This window comes from Scatophagus argus, chromosome 1 (assembly GCF_020382885.2).
Source record: "Scatophagus argus isolate fScaArg1 chromosome 1, fScaArg1.pri, whole genome shotgun sequence".
NCBI classification, from domain to species: domain Eukaryota; kingdom Metazoa; phylum Chordata; class Actinopteri; family Scatophagidae; genus Scatophagus; species Scatophagus argus.
Window position 1 is genome coordinate 1105169 of NC_058493.1, and position 24085 is coordinate 1129253.

General features: G+C 40.5%; 1 protein-coding gene across 2 annotated transcripts in view; it reads right to left on the minus strand.

Moving 5' to 3' along the window:
* ccdc102a (coiled-coil domain containing 102A) overlaps nt 1-24085 on the minus strand; it is a 50593-nt gene that overhangs the window by 20519 nt on the left and 5989 nt on the right. For both annotated transcript variants that reach the window (XM_046385978.1, XM_046386051.1), the window contains exons 2-4: nt 9120-9589; nt 7986-8375; nt 1061-1308 (exon numbers count right to left, since the gene is read on the minus strand). In XM_046385978.1, coding sequence (XP_046241934.1) covers nt 1061-1308; nt 7986-8375; nt 9120-9482 — 1001 coding nt within the window. In that variant the 5' untranslated portion in view covers nt 9483-9589. The remainder of the gene's footprint in view (nt 1-1060; nt 1309-7985; nt 8376-9119; nt 9590-24085) is intronic.

Consider the following 24085-nt stretch of genomic DNA (forward strand, 5'->3'; position numbering starts at 1 on the left):
TCATACTTCTCCAGTGCCTCAGTGGGTCTTTATCCGAATCAGCAAGTGACATTTGATTTTTCACATTTCACATTTCGAGTCCTTGTGCAGTTCACAACAGAGAGGGTCTATCTAGTAAGACTAGAAACTAACAACTGAGACCATAAACCCATTAGATCCTTTATAATAGGTATGTTACCAAGTGTTTTCACATATTACGTTTGGGGAGATCTGAAAGCAGCAGACTGTTTCATCTTTGCACTTAGGGAAGACAACATCAGGGTCAAATTCTTACGATGAATCCACACATGAAGTTTTTTAAAAACATTTCTTTTTACAATGCTGCTACAGAACAGCGGACATAAACTTTAACAAGTGTACAATATCAGTCCACACTGGCATGTGCATCTCTATCTGTATCATTTCAGTCCGTAACGATTGATCAGAACTCAAAGTGTCAGTAAGATATTTTCAGTTTCACTTTTTATGTTCCCAGTCCTACTTTGCAATTCTCCTCCATAGACAGTAAAGGGTAAGTAAAAATCTGGGGCTACAGAGTCTTCTCCATAGCTTCCCCCAAAAAACTTCCTGGACTGTGCCAATGTGTCCACATTCGAAGTAATAATAATGATACTAAAGAAAACTCACCTTTTTCAACTTAATGTTGTGTTTTATATTTTTTTAGATATGTAGTTTTCTTTTTAACTTTTGCAAAATATCTCTGAAAACCATAAAAATCAATGGATAAAATGTACTAATCTATTATTATCTGTATTAGACAGTGGTACCATTAAATAGCTGTTTTCACAGGCTGAAGTACTTCAAAGAGTAAACTGATCTTAATGGATCAAATTGGTGGAGAGCCCCTTTAAACTATTGTTGTCAGCAAAATGTCCCTAAAAATAAAAGTACTCGTGATACAGACTGGCATACGGAAATGGAAATTACTTTCCAGCATGCTATTATGAATTTAAAAAAAAAACCTGAACACACAAACTTCTCAACAGATACAACTGTGGTTTTATGACACTTCATATCTATGCTACAGCACGGACATTTTTACATGTTCTGTCTCTCTTACTCTCTCTCTTTCAGCAAGACCTTCTGGGACTCATCCAGACGAAGCTGCAGGGCATTGAGTTTTCTGGTGTCTTCCTCCACCGTGCTAATATCCTCCCACAGTTGTCTGCTACGCTCCTGCCGGCTCAGACCTGATGATGACCGTGAGTTGGCCAGGTTAACAGCACCGCTGCCACCACGACCTTCCCATTCCTCTGTGTCGCCTTCTGGGGCTCTGGAACGAAGGACTGACTCCATCACCTCCAAGTCCTGACAAAGAGAGGCAGGAGAAACTACAATACCACTACAATATGTTTTCATATAGGGATATACTGTACACTGCTATATCACTGAAACTCAGCTAATGCAGCAGAGTCACTACAACAAAATTCAACAGGGCCCATATTAGGGCAGGTAGATACACTTTCATAGGAAAATAAGTTAGACCTTCACCCAGAAAAAAAAATATATGGCAGGTTTTAAGTCATGTCAAAGTCACTCATCAAAATCTACATGTACATATCCACAAATATGTAATACGTAACACATGTAAAGACTTTTCAATAGCTTGTTTACAAGAACGCAGTATATTGGTCAAAGATGAGAACAATAACAAGAATATAATTCTGTCACAGTAAATGTAATTTTACATAACAGTACCAGTTTACTGTATAAGATACAATTGTTAGGTATCTGGAAAACCTACTGAGATTGTTAAACTCAGCACTGTGATGTTAAACTCAGCACTGTGACGGACACACTCACTGTTTATACAATGTACATATTGGCTACTTTTACACATTGTACATACCTGTATTTTTAAATTTTCTTAAAAAAATTTTTGAATACAGTTTTTGTAAATACTACCGTACTTGAGATTTTAGTTTTTGTTTATCCTATTTATATACTCTGCACTTTTCTCCTTTCTTGGTCGGGAATACTGCATGTGCAATTGTCTGTAGAAACAAGAATTTCTCTCCAGGGATTAATAAAGGAATTCTGATTCTGATTCTGAGAACCAGACTGTTTGTGGCTAACCCAGAACATGAAGTACCTGGTAGGATAGTACACCATTACATTGATGCTGAAATCATATATAAATCAAATATTGTCATAAAACAGTCCTGCTGATTGAGTATAAATGTGTCCTAGAATGGTTTAATACTCTCAGAGATTATATACCCTGGTATAACATGTATGGAAAAATTATGATATATAGCTATATTGTTTTGGGGTCTATAAAGTCATATGTCTCGCCCACCTCCAGCTTGGTCTTAATGGCTGGTCACATCAGAAAGTGGCACGGTGAAGTTCATCCTCTCTAGCATTTTGTTCTCAGAAATACTCCTAATTCCATTCAATAGTGAGCTACTGAAGAGAGACAGAAACTCTCTTCTATCAGTGAGCTTGTTAGCTTGCTAGACGTAATCTTGTTCAAAACACATTTGCACTATTGACTCCTGGGTCTGTCTGGATGTCTCGCCTCCTTTGTGGAGCAGTTTACACTAACAGGCTGTGATACCTGCCCTCGTCTTTGACAATCCTGAAGTTTGTTATTGGTCAGCAATGCAAATTCACATGTTCAAGTTCTGCGTTTATTCGCAGTTTCCAACTCCATGTTGGAAATGTTAGGGAGTTTTTTCTTGCCACTGTCTGTCTGTTTGCTCGGGGGTTCAGGCTCTGGGTCTCTGTAAAGCATCTAGAGACAATTTTGATTGTATAAGGTGCTATATAAATAAATTGAAAAACTGAAATTGAATGTTGCTGGAATAATTCCTTTACCCAACATGCCATAACTCCTGACAAAACATCAGCAGGGATAAAGTTTTTCTTTCAGGTTCAGTCCCACCAAATAACGTATCAGAGTCATTCAAAACTACTCAGATCACTTGTGGCCTCTTCTGCAAGAATCTTTCATTTTCTGTCCTCACTGTTTATGGCTCCAATCCTTTGTACCTCCCTACCAAGGCCAGAAATCAAATCATTCCATCCAGAGGTTTCTGCCAACATGCTGTCATAACAGAATGCTGAAACTCTCGGGTAGGTTCTCGTGACCAAACATTTTCGTGTTTCATTTTATTTAATGGTCTTAACATTTCCATTAAATTGGAAACATCAAGCTTTCCAATTTAACTGAAGACCAACTATAGACTGCTGCTCACTGCACTTTAACCTGTTTCATGCTGCTTCATAATGTTTATATTTCCATTTAATTTTTGCATAGTTTAGCTATCTACACACCTATTTTATAAGGCTAGGCTTATAAGCTTATACCTTACTTTCACTTAAATAGTCAGGGGTGTTGCAATTACATTTCACTGTTGCTGTAGTCAGTGCCACCATGCACATGACAAATAAAGCTTCTAAGTCTAAATCTTTTTGTCTTCATAATACAGTAAATTTATCTGCTTTGACACTACAACGGTAAATCTGTAAATCAGTAAAATATGTCTTTCACTGCATCTACCAGATGTAAAATGTGAGGTCTTTCTCACAGGCTCCATATTGTTGCAGGGTTCTTTTGCTGCCTTTAACAGTTCCTCAAAAATATCTGTTGTCTATCTGTTGTATCTGTTGCATATCTGGGTTGTAAACATAGTGTATCTGTGGTTGAGTTCAGTAGTATAATATTTAAAAACGTGACATGCTTGGGCATTTGCATTATTTAAGGTTGACCAGAGCTCACCAGAGCTGTGATGCTGCTGTAGTTATAACAGGCCATGCCCGACAGAGGGACTCGGTGTGCAAGAGAGGTCGGTAAGATAACTCATACTGTGCCACATGTGGGAATACTCAGTGTGTGTGAGAACCAGAACAATGGAGGGAGACAGGAAGTGAGGCTCTGCATGTGAGTACCACTTAGCTGCCTTTCCAGGACCACCTCTGCTGCCACCACTGACAGACATATTATCCTGATTCACTGGGAACACAAAAACCTCAATGTGTATTTCTCTTTCTGTGTGTGACCATGAAAACCACTTTTGAACTAAACAAAGGTCAAATCTGATAGGCAATGACAGGAATCTTTATTTACTACTGCTAGTGTCACAGTTTGTTGAGTATGGGGTTGCGTAGCCACTGACCAGTCAGGGTGCCCATGCTGACCTGTTTCCTCTGCCAAAACCCCCCGAAATGAGCATGTCAGCATCAGAACTGGTCCACAGAGCAATGGAAGATATTGGCCGAGTCTGAAGAATCATTTCCACTGTGGCTGCTTCACTCATTTAAATTAATGTACTACAGCACTCTCTCATCTTCATTTTGTATCTCCATATCCTAACAATTTTATATTAGGAGAGGGAGTTAGCATTCCTTAGGCTTCACGGACAAAAAAAACATGGTAACATAAATAAAATACAGTGGTGCTAGGTATATGTTAAGGCTGGTTGTATGAGGACTTCAACAATTTCAGACGTCTAACAAGAGGGCTAGCAAAATACTGTGCTGTCCCTGACAGAAACGCTGCTACCTATATCCTCAAGAGTAATTTGTTTTGTATTGTGAAGACCAATGTCACTAGTCCATTGTCTTGTCAGTAGTTTTTACTGCATCTCCAATATCTGTGTCCTGGTACTTTAATGTACTTTACTTTAATGTGAGGGCATATGGAAATTCATGTACCTGTGTATCCACACTAGTGCCTTTAAATAGGGCAACACACACACTTGGTGAGTGATCTAGCAGAGCTGGAGACACAGCAGCAAGCGTGACCTACATTCACCAGTGCTCAGGTCACATTGTGCATTTAGCAGCAAAGGACATGAGCAAACTGATATCAGAGAGCATTCTGTCGATTTTACACGCATAGAGGTTTTAATATAGACAGTGAGAAATCAAGTGAGGTTTCAAACAGCGCACATTAACATGACTTACATGCATTGCTCAGGCTCAGGCCCTTTTAGTTAAAAACAAGGAACCATGAGACACAAAGTTCAGTTTGATGAACAAAGCAATCTGATGGGATTTTAAAACTATGAGAACTTATCCAAGCCACAACTATTTTATATAATAATAATAATATAAAAATATAATAATTGCAGGACAAACCTTAGAAGTACATTGTTCGCATTTGAAATTAATCTACCAGGAATGAGAATTTGCACACTGCATTCAATTGGCCACTGCAGCATCTTGCTGAATGATGTCACAACACTTATTCACCATTGTGTACTGACCAAGTGTGTTTTACCCAAGTCTTCCACACTGGCTTTCCTTCTCATTCAAAAATCACGAGAGGGCTACAATTTTTCAACTACACGATACAGACAAAAGTATCCCGACACTCTTTATGGAAGTGTTTTTCAAGAGCTAGGCTAGGGCCCTTACTTTCAGTGAAAGGAAAGCTTGATGCTTCAGCATACCAAGATATTTTGGACAATGCTATGCTTCCAATTTTGTGGCAACAGTTGGGGAAATGTCCTTTTCTATGCCTGCATGACCCAAGAGCACAAAGTAAGGTCCAAAAAGACATGGTTGGATGAGTTTGACGTGGAAAAACTTGACTGGCCCACACAGAGCTCTGACCTTAACCCCATCAAACACCTTTGGGGTGAACGGGAACAGGGACTGCAAGTCACGCCTTTTCGTCCAACTTCAGTGGCTGACCTCACTATAGCTCCGCTGGCTGAATGGGCAAAAATTCCAAGCGAAACACACCGAAATGTTGTTGAAAGCTTTCCCGGTAGAATGGAAGCTGTTACAGCTGCAAAGCTGTCAATGCATTAAGAATGCAATGTCATTAAAGTCTCTGTTGGTGTAATTGTCTGTTGTCTCAATACTTTTGTCCATAGAGCGTATCTCTACCATTAGCTATAGACAAACAGGCTTACCAGTGTCCCTGAAAGAGGAAAGCCTTTGTTACTTGGGTGATTTAAGGTAAGGTTACTTTATGTCTTCATTTTTTGAGATTGTGAGCCAGGCCTTTGCATCCAACATGAATGTGTGACTTCACAAATGGCTGATTGAATGGAGTAATTCCCACAGAAACACTCTGTGGGAATCTCTCGAACTTGTTCTTACATATGGCATTGAAAATGAACATTTAATAGCCTTTCCACAAAATCTTCTTTTATCTGACCGTTGTTTATTAATTTCTGAATTTCTATCTGTCTACCTATCTACAAGCTGCTAGGAAAAACGTCCCACATGAGAAAATTTAAGGAAGTGATACCATCGGCATTTCTTCAGCATCATACGTCAGTGTAACCGAACACTTTGATGCTAAACAAGAGTCTAAGGCTAATCATATAGGAATACCAGAGCAGTCCATTACTTGGCATTAATTTAAGAAAACAAGAACAACCCCAGGTTTTTTCTTCAGCACTGTAGCCAAGCCGACAGAGAGTCATAGCGCTTTTGAGCCTTGTATTCCTGTAACCCTGGGGGGTAATGATTTTATGACCTTTTTTCACCATAAAGTTTTACTCATTAGAGACAAAATTCATCACTTCCTACTGACTTGCGTTCAAACACAGAAGCCTTGGAAACAGGTGTAGTACCAGATAATGATCTAGACAGCTTTTCTCCTGCTGATCTTCAATTAAATTCATTGATCTCTTCATCTAAACCAGCAACATGCCTCTGAGATCCCATCCCAGCTAACTAAGCCGCTCAAAGAAGTTTGAACCCTACTGTCGCACTTCCCAATAAGACATGTTAAATCTGTCTCTAATAACAGGCTATGTACCACAGTCCTTTAAAGCAGCTGTAATCAAACCTCGCCTCAAAAAGCCTACTCTTAATCCAGAGGTTTTGTCAACTATAGAGTGATATCTAACCTTCCCTTTCTCTCTAAGATCCTTTAGAAAGCAGTCACTAATCAGCTACGTGACTTTCTATGTAATAGTTTATTTGAAAATTTTCAGTGTGGTTTTAGAGCTCACACTACTATTGACCTTTATATTCTATTAGACAGAATCAAACATTTAACTGGCATTTAAGGAACTGCATTAAACTGGTTTAAGCTGGTCTTATTTATCAGACTGAATTCCATTCGTTCATGTCAATGATGAATCCTCTATCTACACAAAAAATAGTCACAGAGTTCCCCAAGTTTCTGATCTAACCTGGATGACTTGCAATTTTCTCATTCTAAACTCGGACAAAACTGAAGTTATTGTCCTGGGCCCTAAACACCTTAGAAACAAACTATCCAATGATATAGCAATGCTAGATGGCTTAGCCTTGGAGTCAGGTACCACTGTAAGGAACCCTGAAGTTATTTTTCAACAGGACATGTCCTTTAACTCACGCATAGCTCAAAGCTCAAGGACTGCCTTCTTTCCCCTCTGCAACAATGCAAAAATTTAGGCACAAAAAAAGATGCCGAAAAACTGGTCTACGCATTTATTATCTCCAGGCTAGACAACAGCAACTCCCCTTACCAGGTTGCCCCAATTAGTCCCTAAAGACTCTCCAACTAATCCAGAATGCTGAGCTGCTTGAGACCGATAACCAGACCAAAAATTAGAGTTTGGTCTAGACCTGCTCTATTTTGAAAATGTCATAAGACAACTTCTGTTGTAATTTGGTACTATATAAATAAACTGAATTGGAAATTAAAGTTCCTGTTGGTGTAATTGTCAGGTGTCCCAATATTTTTGTCCACATTGTGTAGGTACAAAATTGGTCTGAACACAAGCTTCTGCACCCACGCCAACAGCTCTCTTAGGCTGTACTTAAGTACTGCTACCTTAAATCGTGAGGTCAGAATTCTAACGTTCTCATGATGTTATTGTTTCCTTGTTGATGTTTAGCATGTTCAACATCTTGGTTGAGCATACCATGATGTTGACCTTCATCCCAAAGGTGTTCAGTGGGGTTGAGGCCGGGGCTCTGGCCAGGCCAATCAAGTTCTTCCACACCAAACTCATCCAACTGTGTATTTACTAAATACACCCTGAGAGTGTAAAAATGTATGTATGTCTAATTGTAAGCTGCAGACTCACCTTTTGTTGACCCACCCTTTGTCTATCCAATTCCACGTCCCTCACAGGTTCTGACTCTGGCGACCCTGGTGGTCCCTCGCCAACCCTGTCTAGCTTTCCCTCAGTGTGCACCTGAGAGGAGGAGGATGAGGCTGGGGAAGAGGGAGGGATAGATGAAGAGGAGGAGGAGGAGGAAGCACCATGAGGGTGTGCAGGGGAGGAAGACGGAGAAGATGCGGACGGAAGAGGAGCTGTGTGGTCGCCGCGGAATGTCTCCTGCCGTAACGTTTCATTCTCTGAGGCCAGTTCTTGCCGCTCCCGCCGAACACTAGTCAACTCCTTGGTGAGTGTATCCAGTCGCTGCCTCAGCTGACGAACCTCATCACGTGCACGGTTGCGCTCTGCACGAACCTGTGAAAAATGGCAAAAAAAGCAAAGGAAAAAAATCAAATCAGGCCCAAACCTGTTGGTTTCTCTACAGACATAAATATGTAGAACGATTAAAAAAATTGTAAAGTGAGTCACCATTTTAGTGTGAATTAGTAAATTGTTCAAAAAGCTGGTCACTGTAGGTTTTTGCAAACACTACATTAAATAGTAAATTCGTTGGCGATGGCATTTAGTAGCAATTAATCAACATCTGGTGTGTATTTAAGGAAGCAGGATGGTCTGTGTGAGACAAACTCTAAATAGAAATAGTTCTAAAAAGAACTTTCAGTTCCCTCAGTGTCTTCATCAGCTGATTGAGTTTGCTCAGTTTTGAGCCACACTTTGACATGGACATGGACTGTAAAAGTATGTAAACTGATCTTCAGTACTATTGTCAAGCAATTGGTGTCCTGTGCATTGACCTCAACTCAAATCCCTCAACATATAAGAGATTTGTTTCATTGTTTCATTTAATTTTTTATTTCTCATTTTCATTAGCTTCTATTTTTTTGTTTTTCTTTTGTAATCTACATTCACTCCAACAGGCAATTGAAAAAAAAGTAAGTGAAGTCAGCAAAAACCTGCTTACAAAGGTAAAATGCACGTTTTAACGCTTTAATAAATTTGTGCACAGTTTTGTCATATCTTGAGGCATTACGATGGTAATTCACATCTTTTCAGTATAATGTGTATTTTCTCTCTGAGCTTCAGTGAAAAGCAGCCCACCTTGCTCCACTTCTCTCTCCAGTTGGCAGTGCAGTCTGACCACCACCTCATGGTCTTCTCCATTTGGGCTGCTCTGGCCCGAGCCTCCTCCAGCTCCCTGAGCCTCAGCTCCTCCCTACTCTCCCAGTCAGGCCCGCCTCCCTCGCCCATTGCCCCCAAGGATCCGAGCCCAAGGCCTCCCAGCCCAGGCGACAGCAGCAGCGGGGGGCTGGAACTGGGGGTTCCTCCAGTGGGGCTGGGGGTATGGGTGAGGCTGTCTGGAGAGCGGATCCCTCTGTCAGGCCCCAGACCCAGGCTACACAGCAGGCCACCTCCGGCCGACTTACCGCCTTCGGACAGGTGGGGGCTGGGGGTGTGGTTCATGATGCAGGAGGTGATGTGGATAAAGACAGTGCGGAGGATGAAGCGGGGAAAGGGGTCACAAACGCAAAGATTCAGGAGAGTATCATCCTCATCAGTCAGAGATCAGCCTGCAAACAGAAACACAGCAACAGTGAGAAATGTAACAGAGCTATTAGGAAAGAATATGCATGTTGAGTACATCTACTTCCCTCGTGTTGCTTGAAAATAAATTTGATCTGTTTGAAGATTAAACAATTCAGTTTTGATCCATTAACTTTAGAACAGAGACACAGTCAGGCACACTGTAACTGACACATGTCCATACTCACTGCAACTTTATCAGCAATTGTTACAACCAGGAAAAAAATAAATACAAACAGACAAAAAAGAAAAAAGAAAATCAAACACTGAATATTTATCTAATATGCATGTTCGTACTTTCTCAGCAGGTTGTTTTCATCACTCATTCGTCACTCCCTCACCCTCCCCAGATTCCACTACAATCCCTTTGACTTTTTCATAAAGCCAATGACACAATTTTCTGTCATCTGACAGACTCTCCCCTTATTGGTCAGGCAGCATCACGTGACATTGACATCAGAAAGGAAGCAGCACGGTGTTGCAGTGTTTAGCGCTGCCACCTCACAGGAAGAGGGCTTTGGCTTCAAACCCAGCCAGGGCCCTCCCATGTGGACTCTGAAAGCCCGAGTCGGCTTCCTCTGGGTGTAGTATAAGCCTAGCTGAATCTGGTGCAAGACCAGGGGTTGGACTTCTCAAGCTGTTGTGGCAAAGTTAAAATAACGCAAGCAACGTGCCTGGCAAATACAATGGGCTCCAGGTGCACTCAAAAAAGAGAAAATCTACTAATAAGTAACACAGCCACCTATTTGTTGAACCTTGCATTGATAATTGCTGTCAGGAGGTTTAACAACACCTCAACATATCACTGGCACACAGAATTTCCCTCTTTTCTTAAGCAAAACATTTATGCAGAAATTAATTAATTCAACATTTTTATGTGCATTTACTTATTAGAAATGCACACTTATGTATGCCTATTTTTGATCCTTTCTCCACTGTAGTGCCAGGTTTGTGTTGAGAAATCCTGGAGAAAAATAAGATAACATATTCTTTTTGATCCCCAAAGGGAAAATTTGCATGCCGCAGCACCTCAGGACAGAATAAGCACAGGGACGAGGACCACTGAAGACAAAATATACAACAGAGACAAAATACTCAAACTTACATACAAGTAGGCAATAGAATATATGTACAAGTTTAGTGTAGTACTGTGAGTGATATTACACCACAAAGAACAGAGCGCTGGCCATCACACACTGATAAAAAGTTTTCAAATATCGAATGACCTGAGTCTCCTCAGGGAGAACAGTCTGCTCTGTCCCTTCCAGAAACCCTGGCTGAACGCGGAGGTCCGGTCTCTGCTGAAGGCCAGGGATGCTGTAAATTTGCACAATACCGCTGTAAATATTGTTGCCATCCCTGTTCACTGTTTATATCTTTTTTATTCTGGTTGTTTTTATATTTATATAGTGTTGTTTTATATTTATAGCATTAGGTATTTTGTTAGGTTATTGGGCTTAACCGGGACCAGGGAAACTAATTTCCCTCCACCTCATGTTTCTACGTGTGTGAAATGACAATAAAGCTCTGTGAGTCCTTCCTGTAGAGTCCATCTGTGTCATTTGTCCAGTCCAGTTTTTTGCTGATATGAATCCACCCTCTCCACTTCCTCTCCCTGAATGAAAACAGGGACGAGGAACCTCCTCTTCCTCTGGTAATCCACCACCAGCTCCTTGGTCTTGCTGATGTTGAGCTTCAGGTGGTTGTTGCTGCACCATGTGATGAAGCTCTCAATCAGTTCTCTGTACTCCCATACATCTGACAATGGCAAAGTCGTCCGAGAACTTCTGCAGGTGGCAGGAACCAGATTTGAAGCGAAAGTCTGAGGTGTAAAGAGTGAAGCCCTGGGGAGCACCTGTGTGACTCAGCATGACCTCAGAGCCACGCCCATCCACTCTGTAAGGGTGGAGGTATCAGACTCAAATATCGATAGCATAGATACCAACCTTGGTATTAGTAATAATTCTGTGATGGGATCGATACTTCAGTTTCAGTTTCTCTCCTGTGTTCAGGATGTTGCTCCCATATCGTCAAAAAGTAGACAGTCTGTACAAATACTGCTCCTTTCCTGTCTTGTGTCTAGGCTCCTCCTCCTCCTGCTGTGCTGTGGTGTCATGCTGCCATGTGACTCAGAGGCGCTCAGTGAGCAGACAGACACAGGTGGGCTGCAAGTGAGTGAGAGTATGTGGGCATGGCAGAGACACAGAGGAGTGTCCGTGGAGCTATTATATTGCAATGTTTGCAGGAAGGCAATTTGTTACTGTGGCAACACCACCACCTCCCTCAGACAGACCCAGACCCCCATCACAGACAGAGGTCACTGACAGAGTCCTTTCAGAGAGGCCAAGAGTATCCAGTTAGTTTATACAGTGGTGAAAGTAATATTTTAGTCATGTCGAGTGGTGAAGGTAGTTTTTCTTGTCAGTACTACTACCACAACCTTCATCACTTCATATTGTTCATCTCCACCTGGTTTTATGCATCCTTGATAAAAACCTTTCAATATTTTAATACCAGTATGGAATAGAAAGAAATTAGAAACAACTGACATTGTCTATAGCAAAAGATTTGTCTGCGGTAAGCTGCAGAAGTTTTAAAACATTCTTTCTCCAGTTATAATTTTGTGCATTTTGTTATTTTAAAAAAAGCCAGAGAAGTGCAATGAAAAGGATTTCATGTTTGCAAAATTCAGGTAATTACAATATTAATAATAATAGTTAAAAAAAGATCCTAAAACTTTGCTTAAAATGTGACCTGGGTTTTAACATGAACATTATTAAGTGATAAGTAATAAGTAAGTAAATGTATTCAGGTTTAGCATATTGGTGATGCATTTACCCCATAAAACATGACACACTGCTCTCCTCTTCTTGAAAATACACAAGATGCTTTTACAAGTAAAAAGTATCGGTACTGGTATAAGTGATACTGGTCCTGTATTTACTTGGTTTCAGTCTGTAGTAGTCAGTATTAAAAGAAGGAATAAATAAGTAGGCACACAGAAATCTAAAAAAAAGGTCAAGGTAGGAAGGGAGCTGCCACAACAAGCTGCTGATTACTCTGGCTGCCGGAAGTAAAAATATTGTCTTTGGCTGTGGTTAAGTTGGCCTCAATATCACTGGGCCAAAAAAGCTTGACCCCGAGTCCATTACCTCGCCCTCTCTCCCCTTCAGGGGGGCTGAGGGAAGTTCCAGAGGAGGTCTGGAGCTGTGGGAACAACTCCAGAAGAAAAGGGAAAAGGAAAGGAAAGGAAACAACAACAATCAACAGCTGGAGGCTTATAGGAGAGTAAAACCACTAAAAAACATTCTTCCCATGTTGCTTCCCTGTTAGCTAATGCTACCTCCATGATTTTAAAACACAGTATACCACAGTATTCCGAGCTAAATGTATCCCAAAACTCACCACCGTCCACTGTGCCACATCAGTCCAGTTCCTCACTATAATTATGTTTTACAACAATGTTGTCTATATGCTGTTTTACGATGGACAGCATCAGCAGACAGAAAGAAGCTGTGTAAAATTCAGGGTAAATAGTAAACACTAGATATCACTTAATACTGGTAATCCATTCTTCTTTCATTATTCTTGAGTTGCAAATCAGACTTTGTAAACATAAATCAGTCACTGTCAGAAATATACTTATTTCCTGAAGAATCCATGAGATAGAAATTATTTAAAATAATGTCTTTTTATGGTGGATAATTCAATGAAATTCCATTATTCATTGCAATGTATTATTACTCTCAGCCTGTGTTTGTTTTCCACTATAGAATAACTGTAACTGCATTTATGGTATGTATGTAAGTATGGCTGATCCTACCTATTATGTGGAAATTAAATAAAACCACCAGAGAGCTAAGCTCCATGGGGTCACCCATTTGCAGGATGCACAGGACAAAAACATGTGTACAACAATGACCTCTGATAAACCCAAAACCACGTCACCACACTGGTAAAACTATGACAAATGAGAAAAATGAAAAACGGATGCATTTACCTTTCAACATAATCAAGTCCATGAGATGAAATGAAAATCACACTTCATAAAAACTACTTCTCAAACCAGCTCTAGGACCACACACCACACAGTGCTGATACACTGCTCTGAAACAAATTACGCTATATTTTGAAAATCTGACATGTGATGCAAGACAAGAAGCCTTCTGGAATCTGGCAGTTAATGGGGGGCAAATGTATTTGTTTAGAAGGCATAAAACCTCAGATCAGCTCTCTTTGTCTTTTTCTTTGTTCTTCAAGCTCCGCATGAAAATTATTTCAGCAACATGTTGAAGTACACCCATTCTCCCTTCTACTTCATATGCTGTATAGACAGAAGTAGACTCAAGTAGCTTTCTCTTCTCTCATTTCTAAAAACACTAACTGGAAACAGGCACTATAAAGACCAAAGTATCCAGACACACCTCTTCATGGGGCTGTTTTTCAGGGGTTGGACCAGGCCCCTTACTTCCAGTGAATGGAAATCTTAATGCTTCAGCATACCAAGACATTCTGGACAATGTTATACATCCAACTTTGTGGCAACAGTGTGGGGAAGACCCTTCTGTATTTTGGCATGACTGTCTCCAAGTGCACAAAGCAAGGTCCGCATAGAGCTCTGACCTCAACCCCATCCAACACCTTTGAGGAGGACTGGAATGGGGAATGCAAGCCAGGCCTTTTCATCCAACATCAGTGCCTGACCTTTCCAGAAGAGATGGTAGCTGATTTAGCTGAAAAGTAGGGCTGGGTACCGATTTGAATTTCAAGAATTGATTCTCAAGATTCAGAATAGATTATCACGATCGGATACGATATCAGTCCAGGTTAGTGTTGGTGAGGGTAGGCATTACAAGTGATACCTGAGGTATCACTCTGACTCTGGATGTTGACTGAAGCTTACTTTTCACATTTTCTTTGACTGAGTGGTACATGTTTGGTAGGACTTTTTCAGACAGATGTTTGCGAGACACCATAACATAGTGCGGTTCCATTACTTTCATTATCAACCTGAAGCCCTTGTTTTCAAAAACGGAATGTGGACGCATATTTTTGCAAATGAAGCCTGCATTTGCCTCAGTTATTTTGAGAGAACGTGCAGAATTGGTTGGTAGTTGTAGAGTTTGCTTGAATTTGATCTGTTGTGGCCCGGTGGACGGCTTGGACATGAGATCTTGGTGATGTCGCAACATGTGGTTCCTGAGGTTGGTCGTATTTCCACAATACTTTACTTCCATTTGGTATTCCTTGCAAATCGTTTTGCTTTTCTCAGGCTTATCGTTCTCTTTGTGGTTTCTGAACCCGAAATAGTGCCAGATAGTTAGCTTTGAACGTTTCGGCATTTTCAAAGCTTGGCTAACGTTATCACTAGGTATCGCTAGATGCCATGTTCATTGTTTTGTTATCTTCACACTACAAGCGCATGTTCACCGGGTTAAAATGTATTACAAAAATTAATCTTTGGACGTAAGAATCAATCTTTAGATAATATGAGAATCGATTCAGAATCAATTTTTTCCAACACAGGTCTACTGAAAAGCTGTCTATGTATGTAGAAAGCGAAGTCCCTGTTAGTGTAATGATGAGGTGTCCCAATACGTTTGTCTACATATTATATTTAATTCCCCATTAAATGAAAATCTACAGACCTCCTGGTTAAGAGTTTGCATTGTCTTTTCAACAAGGTCATGGAAGTAAGAATGAGCTAGAAGTATAAGAAAATAATTAAAAAATGCCAAACATTTTCTGACCTTCTCAAATCTGCGTATTTACGGCTTTTCTCAAAATCTGTATTTTCAAGATATCCTCTTGAGTGCTTTTTTTTTTTTTTACATTCTTACTTAAAGAATGTTGGTATTCTGAAGCATTAAGATTTCCCTTCACTGGAAGCAAGGGACCTAGTCCAACTCCTGAAAAACAGCCCCATAAAGAAGTGCGTCTGGATACTTTTGCCTACAATGTAATTCTAAATTGAATGTTTCCAGCAGCAGGATCAAGTCGAGTAAGATTCTGACCTTTTTTATTTTTATAGGACTGGCTAATGGCAGATACCCAAACTTGATCGCTACGTCTTCTGTGTTGTCAGTGTAAAACACTGTCATATAGAAATGCAGTAGACTATAATAGAAATGTGAGGAGGTATGTCTAAAAATACACATTCCTCTGCAATTCAAGAGACTCAGATACAAAGCATAATGTCATTTGGTAGGCACAGATACATTAAAACAAAACTGAGTTGCCGTTATTTTACAAGACTACTGGTTGAACCCTGGCAGCAGTTCCCACCTGAGGAGTGAACAAGCACTTTGGTACTTTCATCCCACTAATTTCAAACCTACTTCCACCCTTATTCTTACCTTGGTGGCCTCTGTGACCTGGGTTATTTCAGCTGGTGACTAAAAACACAGCTTTTGCTGGCATTCCAAACATTATTTCCACTTCTTCTCTTTACATATCCTTTCTTGATAGTTTTTCTTTTCCTCTTTCATTCTCTCAGTTTGCCTCTTTGCTCTTCTTGGGTGAACCTCCATGTGAACCCACCCTCTGTCTTCACAGGGCTCATAAAGTGCACTGCCAGTGAAGGGGTAATAAACTCTTTGACAGAACATCTGCCTCCGCTGACCATATGTTATACGGCCCATACTTTGACTAATGTTCAACCTCAACTTGCAGTGCTACAAACAAATCATCACACCACACTTGACCCTGTGTTAGAACTGCAGCCCCACCACACATACACCGCTATTTATTTCACATGTCAGTGCAAATGTCAGCTCATCAGGGTCTGGGTAGAGCCAACACAAAAAGAGACAAAGCATAGGCCACAGAGGGGTTGTATGCTCACAGCACTGATTTATGTGTATGTGATCATAAAGAGATACAGCAAGGCAGTACAAAGGATTTCCCCCCGTGCTTGCCAACATTTGCGTGTTTACACCCAAATGTGTGTGTTGCACTGATTCAGCATGTGTGATCTATTCTCTAAATGAGAACCAGTTCTGGAGAGCTCTCTGGCTCAGTGGGATTGGTCTGTAAGGTTCAACCACACAGTGAAAGAACATAAGAATCATGCTGGTATCCAACTCGCAGACTTGATTCATTGGCCACAATCAGTGCTGTGAAGCAGTGCCCATGATTTCCCTTATTTCTGTATTAACTGCCTTTGTGTGCACGTGGCCTGTTGAAAATTCTGCTGCGACTGCAACTATAAATGACTGTCACAAGGTAAATATAGCTCCCCATCATAGCCAGCCATTTCATGCAGATAAAAAGTTTTTATCTGACAGCAACATGTTCAGCAAGGGAAACCTGGTGACATCAGATGATACAAGAAAGAGGGAAATGCTTCTCTCTGTATAAGGTCTAAAGGGACATTGAGGCGAAAATAGGAGCGACAGTGATGTACTGTATGAGGAGAAGGCCGCTGCCACGGTTTGTGGTTTTACTCCCTGTGTACCCTGATTTTAGGCCAAGACTGAAATATACAACATGGACAGAAGGCCTTCTGTGGAAGAAGAAGAAGGCCTCTTCTGCCCAGAAGAAAAAGGTCAGGAACTGATGTGGGACAAGTAGGCCTGATTCCGAACTTAGTTCCAGTTCACCCCAAAGGTGTTGGATGGGGTTGAGATCAGAACTCCTCATCCAAAACTCATCCAACCATGTCTTTATGGACCTTGCTTTGTGTACTGGGGCACAGTCATGAGCATAGCATTGCCCAAAATGTCCTGGTATGCTGAAGCATGAAGATTTCCCTTCACTGTAAGTCAGGGACCTAGTCCAATCCCTGAAAAACAGACCCATACCACACCTAAAATCAATTATAGAGGTGTGTCCCAATACCTTTGTCTATTTAGCGTATTTCAGCCTTTATTGGGTGGATTCCCCCACGATTTTGACCAAACTTTATTGGCAACCATTACTGGAGTATGAAGCTCTTTCCAGTTTCCTTATATTAAGTCACATAGACTTGGTAATTATTTAAGGTTTAAATACTCTCATACATAAGGAGATGTATGTTTCCTTCTACATGGTAATGCCAAAAGAAGATAGATCCTACAAAGGTCTGTGAGCAGCTGAGTAACCAGGTATGTATTGCAAATGCAAATGAATTTTTTGGCGCTTTGAGCAGCACAAGCAAAAAGTTATTGTACCATTGTATCAAGTTATTGTACATCCTAGAGCAGCACATCTCTAACATTAGAAAGGTCGCGCGGCATGCAGTCGGGCAAAAATGTTTGGATCACTTGGCCGCTTCACCCGCCACTGCATGCCGCCCACCCAGAGCGCCAATTAGGTTAAGCCCCCCCAGTACAACCGACAATTGCTGCGGCACACCTTGGGAATCACTGTCCTATAGAAGGCAAACACCCCTACAGCCAACATTTCCAAAACTCTGCAACTCATACCAAAACAATCTAGATGGATAACTAGCACTACAGGTAAGAGGGAAAATTTGACTGTGTTTTCGACTTTGGTATGAACTGTCCCTTTAAGATTGGGAAAGACTGTCTTTAGAATACTTTGTAATATCATATGACAGTGTATATGGAGTTAATGGTGACAAGCAGTTACAGTAAAAAACAGCAACTATATTTGATGTAAAGTTCATCCACTCGACACACCTATTTTCTTCTAATAGTAAAACGATTTAACTCTATAACTGTACAAAGACATACTAGAAGGATTCCTCACAAAAATGTCAATATGGGCCTAAAAAATGAGAACATCTGGAGCTTACACCCATTGGATAACTATATTGTTCCAACATGCTGTCGTTACAAGTTGGCCTTTCAACACAGGCCTAATCTGTCACAGCTAAATCCACTTTCCCACCGATTTTTGATGATGATTGATTTAGTGTCCTGGCTGAAGCTGTCAGCATTAACACGATGCGCTGGGGAAATATGCATGGCATGTGAAAGACGGCTTACAGCCAAGACTGATTTACGAACCCCACTCCACGTACACAAGAAAATATTCAGTTATCTGAATGACATGGGTGTGAGGCAGTCCTCAATATGATTCAAATGACTCACAAGGATGTGGTCAGGACAATGACTAAACATATGAGAATTCTGAACTGATTTGAAAGAAATTTATCCTTGAATCAGTTCAGAAAGAGATGCCATTTTCTGCATCAACCTGGAAAACATTGCTAAAAGAGTAATACTGCACTTTCTTATTTCTTTCGAAACACATCAAACCCTGAAAAAGCTGCCCCAGTATATTAAGAATGGCTGACAGTGCAAATCCCTGGATCTAATGCATACCAAGTCATCAAACATGAGTTCTTGACACAGAGCCAGTGGAATATTTTAAAACATCAAAACATAGCTGGAGACCCCACCCCTCCTCCAACTAAAATAAGTTTTTATATCTGCATAGTAGACTTGTAAACAGTCTTTTAATGCGAGATGCCTTGTCAAGCAAGATTATCTAAATCACACCATCAAAGAAAGAGATAAGCTATATCTTTGCTGGAACAAAGTGATGAATGATAACTGGCTGGTTTTCACTTTTCCACTATGGGTTAAGTACACCCAGAAAAAAAAGTCCAAGACACAGTATGTGTCTGAGGTATTTAGGTATTGGATGTACAGCTCATTTTCATTTAATTGTTATTTGTATCTCTTTCCAGTTGCAGAGCACTTTAGAAATATATATAATCCCAACCCATATAATATATATAACAGGAAGAATTTCTTTCAATATAAACAGTAAACTTATGCACTGAAAAAAAGCTGATTCATGTGTGTATATGCTGTCAATTATAGTTCTAAAAAAAAAAAAAAAAAAAAAGATCAGAAGACTATTCAAAGTTTTTCTGCTTAAAACAAAACAAACTTCCCCAAATGAACAAAAAACTAGAACTTATTTAACTTACCATATACAAACAAAATACCTAACAAAGATAACAAAATTAGCTTTTCAATCCTCAACCCTCTTCAATCCTATCATCTCAACCAAGACTCAGCTCTGTGAGGCTGAACTTAAACAAGCAGTGCTTTGAGATGAATGCTTATTTCAGCATGCTAACATGCTCAGTGACAATGCAAACATGCCGATGTTTAGCCAGGTTGAGTTTGAGCAGTGAACAAACCAACTGCAAGATTGACAAAGCAGTCAGTTAGTCTTGGATTGGTAAGTGTGTGATGACTGCTTGATCTCCTGCTTAACAGCAAACCTTGCCAGAATGGCACCAAAAATGGTAAACATACAAAGCAACAACATAACAGTGAGTATCTACCACAGCAAACTGGTAACAGCTGGTAGGTATGATGTTTAAAGATTTCATATTAGAAAAGTTGCTCTTTAAACCTTATTAATTATATAAAAGACTGAAAACCTGTAACATTATTGCATACATTTGAGTTTGGATCACTTAATGACTACAGACAGTCTACTTGACTGAATAAAATAGCTACCTCTTCTCTCAAATGTCTATGCAAAAATATCAAACAAGAGAACTTCTTCCATGGCCCCAGGTGTTATTGCAGCAAGAGGCTCCACTGTAACAAATTATACAGAACATTCCTGAACCATGACTCTCTCTTACACACACACACACACACACACACACACACACAGACAAGTCATGTGATTCCACACAGCATACACCCTACATGCCAAACGAAACACAGAAACTCAAACATGCATTTCCTTTTCTAAAAAGCTAATCTACAAAGTCTACAAAGATTCAGGCAACAAACTTAAGTTTCAGTGAATGAGCGATAAAGAAGAAAGCCTGTGTGTGTGTGTGTGTGTGTGTGTGTGTGTGTGTGTGTGCATTGTCTTTGAGCTTGGGTAATGTCAGTGTAAGCGTCCAACTCAGCACAGGCTGGAGCAGAGGTCGGCTTAGATTTTCTCATCTGTCATTTTAACTCACAGGGTTATAATTTTATCATAATCTATTATTACACATCATTTTAATTCTTTCTTCATTACAGTGAGACACAGTCTACTAAATAGCTTTTAATTTCAAAAAACAAAAGATATTGATCACAGTAACATTTAATATAGAGAACAATTTTACAGATTATGCATTTATAAGGGTACTTCAACACCACAGCTAGTCTGTCTACAACAGGCAAATATGAACAATGCTATGTTAAAGAATTAGACAATGATAATCAAAATCTGAACATGCATTTCCAAGAAATTAAACTGAACTCAACTGACCTGCTATAGCCTGAACTCAGACCTTCCTCCTGGTCTGCACATGCTTAAACTGGGTGCCCAGCAAGACTCTACACCAGAGACTGCATCCCTCTCTGACCCATAAATAGAACAGAGGCTCCAGGGCCTCTTGCCTGTAGCTCTAAGACAGGCTATCAGAACCCGGATAATGAGATGCACTGAGCACAGTGCTGAAGTCAGTGATGATGCCCACACGCTTTGAGGGGAATCTTTCTATGACAGCTTGAGTTACTTCCACAATGTTCTCTTTGTGCAAAATGGAAGAGGTCTGCTTGTCTGAAATATATGCACAGCACAGCAGGGGCCTTATAGCAACCAAAACTTTGAAATAGTTACACAAGGATATGATTAATATGCATGACAGGGCCACACCAATTCATTTTAATAACACCATAATCATACTAAGATGAAATTGGATGATTAAAGTCCCATGGTATCTAACACACAGGCACTACGGTTTGACTTGATCTTTTCTTTCTTCACTTCTGAATCTGCTGAGTTGCAGGAGATGATGAAATTATAGGACAGAGCCGGAAATAACTACCAAGGCAATGCAGTACATAAAGAGAGACAGACTGAGGAGGATGCTATACTGTGCCTTGGGGTTGGATGATGTTAGCACATTTAGCACATGACTATGGCTGTGTACTGGCTACGATCTGTCTGTACAATACAATTCAATCCAATTTATTCATATTGCTCCAAATCGCCAAATAGAGCAGGTCTAGATCAAACTCTTTAATTTAGTTTTTTTATATACAGAGACCCAACATAAGCCCAAACGGCCCATAAGCACTACAGTGGTAAGGAAAAACTGCGCTTATAGTAGGCAAAAACCTCAGAGCGGACTCCGGCTCTAGGTTCAAATTAAAGAGTATTGTCTAGACCTATTCTGTTTGGTCTAGACCTATTCTATTTGCAAAGTGCAATCAGATGGACTTTGTTGTGATGTGGTGCTATACAAATAAACTGAATTTAACTGAATTAAATGCCCTATTGGCATGTGCTGTTGTCCAGCGTATTGAAATGAAATACATTTCAATCATTACACTTTTTTCATACCTTTTTGTACAATGAATAAGCTTGATAAACATTGGAGTTCTGGTCTAGTCTGAATTTCTCTAGCTCTAATCCTTTCCCACAAAGAAGCAGAGTTCACAACCTGTGCGATACAAAGCTTAATGGGGAGTCAGCCACAGAGGGATTGAGGGGGTTAACAGGTCATAATGGCAATCAAACCACCTTTTAAATACGAGCAGAACAGCCAAACAAGTTTACACTACAGTTCACAGATACATGGGAACTACGCAGTGACTGAAAGACCCTTCAGAAAGGGGAGAATATGGGGGCACTAATCCCCACACACACACACACATACACACACACAGAGTTGTGTTTCCATCACCTTTGGGGACATTATATAGACTTCCATTTACATCCTGGAGGTTTAACCACCACCTAATCACAACAATTGCTAACTCTAACCTCAGCCTAACCTTAAAGCAAGTCTTCACCCTAATATTTAATGATTTACATTGTGGGGACTCTCATACTGTGACTGTGAGGACCCGCCTTACACACACACACACACACACACACACACACACACAGGAGGCAGCCGTGGCCTAGAGGTTGGTGATCGGAGGGTTGCTGGTTCGATTCCCCCACCGGAAGGGCAGGAAAAATTTGGGTGTGGTGGAGTGATTAATATGAGAAATGCTCCCCCCTCCCATTAGCCAGCTGATGTGCCCTTGAGCAAGGCACTTAATCCCCCAATATGCTCCCCGGGCGCTTGATGCTGCCCACTGCTCCTGTGTGTGTTTCACTGCATGTAATTTGCTGGGTGTTGCATGTGTGTGTTCAACTAAGGATGGGTCAAATGCAGAAGACGAATTCAGTGTGTGTATGTAAATATATATATACTGTCAATAAAGCTGATTCTTAATTAAGAAGATCAGTTCCATTGTGTTAAAGCATGTTCAAAAGTAGGCTTAAATAAACAACAAACAAAAACAGGTGATTGTGGCTCCAAACAGTCAGTGACTCCACCCAACACAAACATCTGCCGCTCCTACTCTCTACATCTGGGAGACAGATCACCAAGGGGCCACCAGAAGCAGCCAATGACGTCATCCCAAACAGGAAGGCTGCAAATTTGTGTGTGCGTGTTTATTGTGTGTCACTGTGTTTGAGACTAAGTTAGAGATGAAAATTAAATGCTAAAAAAAATAAATAAATAAAATACAATTGTAACCATAATCATATGAACAGAAAAATATGCATTGTTATGACAAGACCAGATACTGTGGCCAAGGTTTAGTTTTTATTTACATGTTAACAACACAAGTTGAAGAAAACCTGTGTTGGTAACAAGGGCATATGCCCTGCCCTCCTCTTGTCCTATCTTCTCCTCTCATCTCCTTACCATTCATAAAAATATCAATTTAATTTAGAAAAACACAAAGTTAACAGTAACATACACACACATTCAAACCCCCACACGCATATGAAAAACAGATACCTGCCTTTCAGAAGCCCATAGCTATGTTTCAGTGACAGCAGCAGCCTGAAGGCATTCTTCTGCTTGCTCTAACTCACACACTACTGCCAGCCATAATTATCAAGTCCAGTGCAAACACAGTTAAACATAGACATGGACACACACACACAGCTGTGTTTCCATCACTTGTGGGGACATCAAACAGACTTATATTAATTTTAAGGAGGCTTAACCACCACCTAACCATAGCGATAAACATTACTTGCCTAATCCTAACCCTGACCTTAAAGTAAGTCTTCACCCCAGTATTTAATGATTTACATTGTGGGGACACCGCATTGCATTGTCCCTACAACTACAGGAATACGCGGATACACACACACACACGTGTGTGTGCGCATGCACACTGACTTCCAGGCGGATGGAAACCCACTCCATCCGAGATAAAACACTGCCTACACTCACACAGCAGATCTCTTTACTGTTTCTGTTGGTGGTTTCCAACCTTTCATACAGCCAATCAAATCTCACAGTTGATCTGCGTTTACACTGGGTGATTAACAGCAGCTACACTGCTTAGGGTAAATCAAAGATTAGCAACATCGCCTCACAGCTCCAAGGTTCAGAATTTGGAAGTAAAACCCTGCTCCTGTTTGTGTGGGACAACTTACATGTGTGCATATGAAACAATGAGGCTGAGGAGAGACAAATCTTCCTCAAAGGTAGACACCTGGGAAATACATAGGACGGTGCTGTGCCTTTCTCTCTAGAATCATCCCCGCCCTAA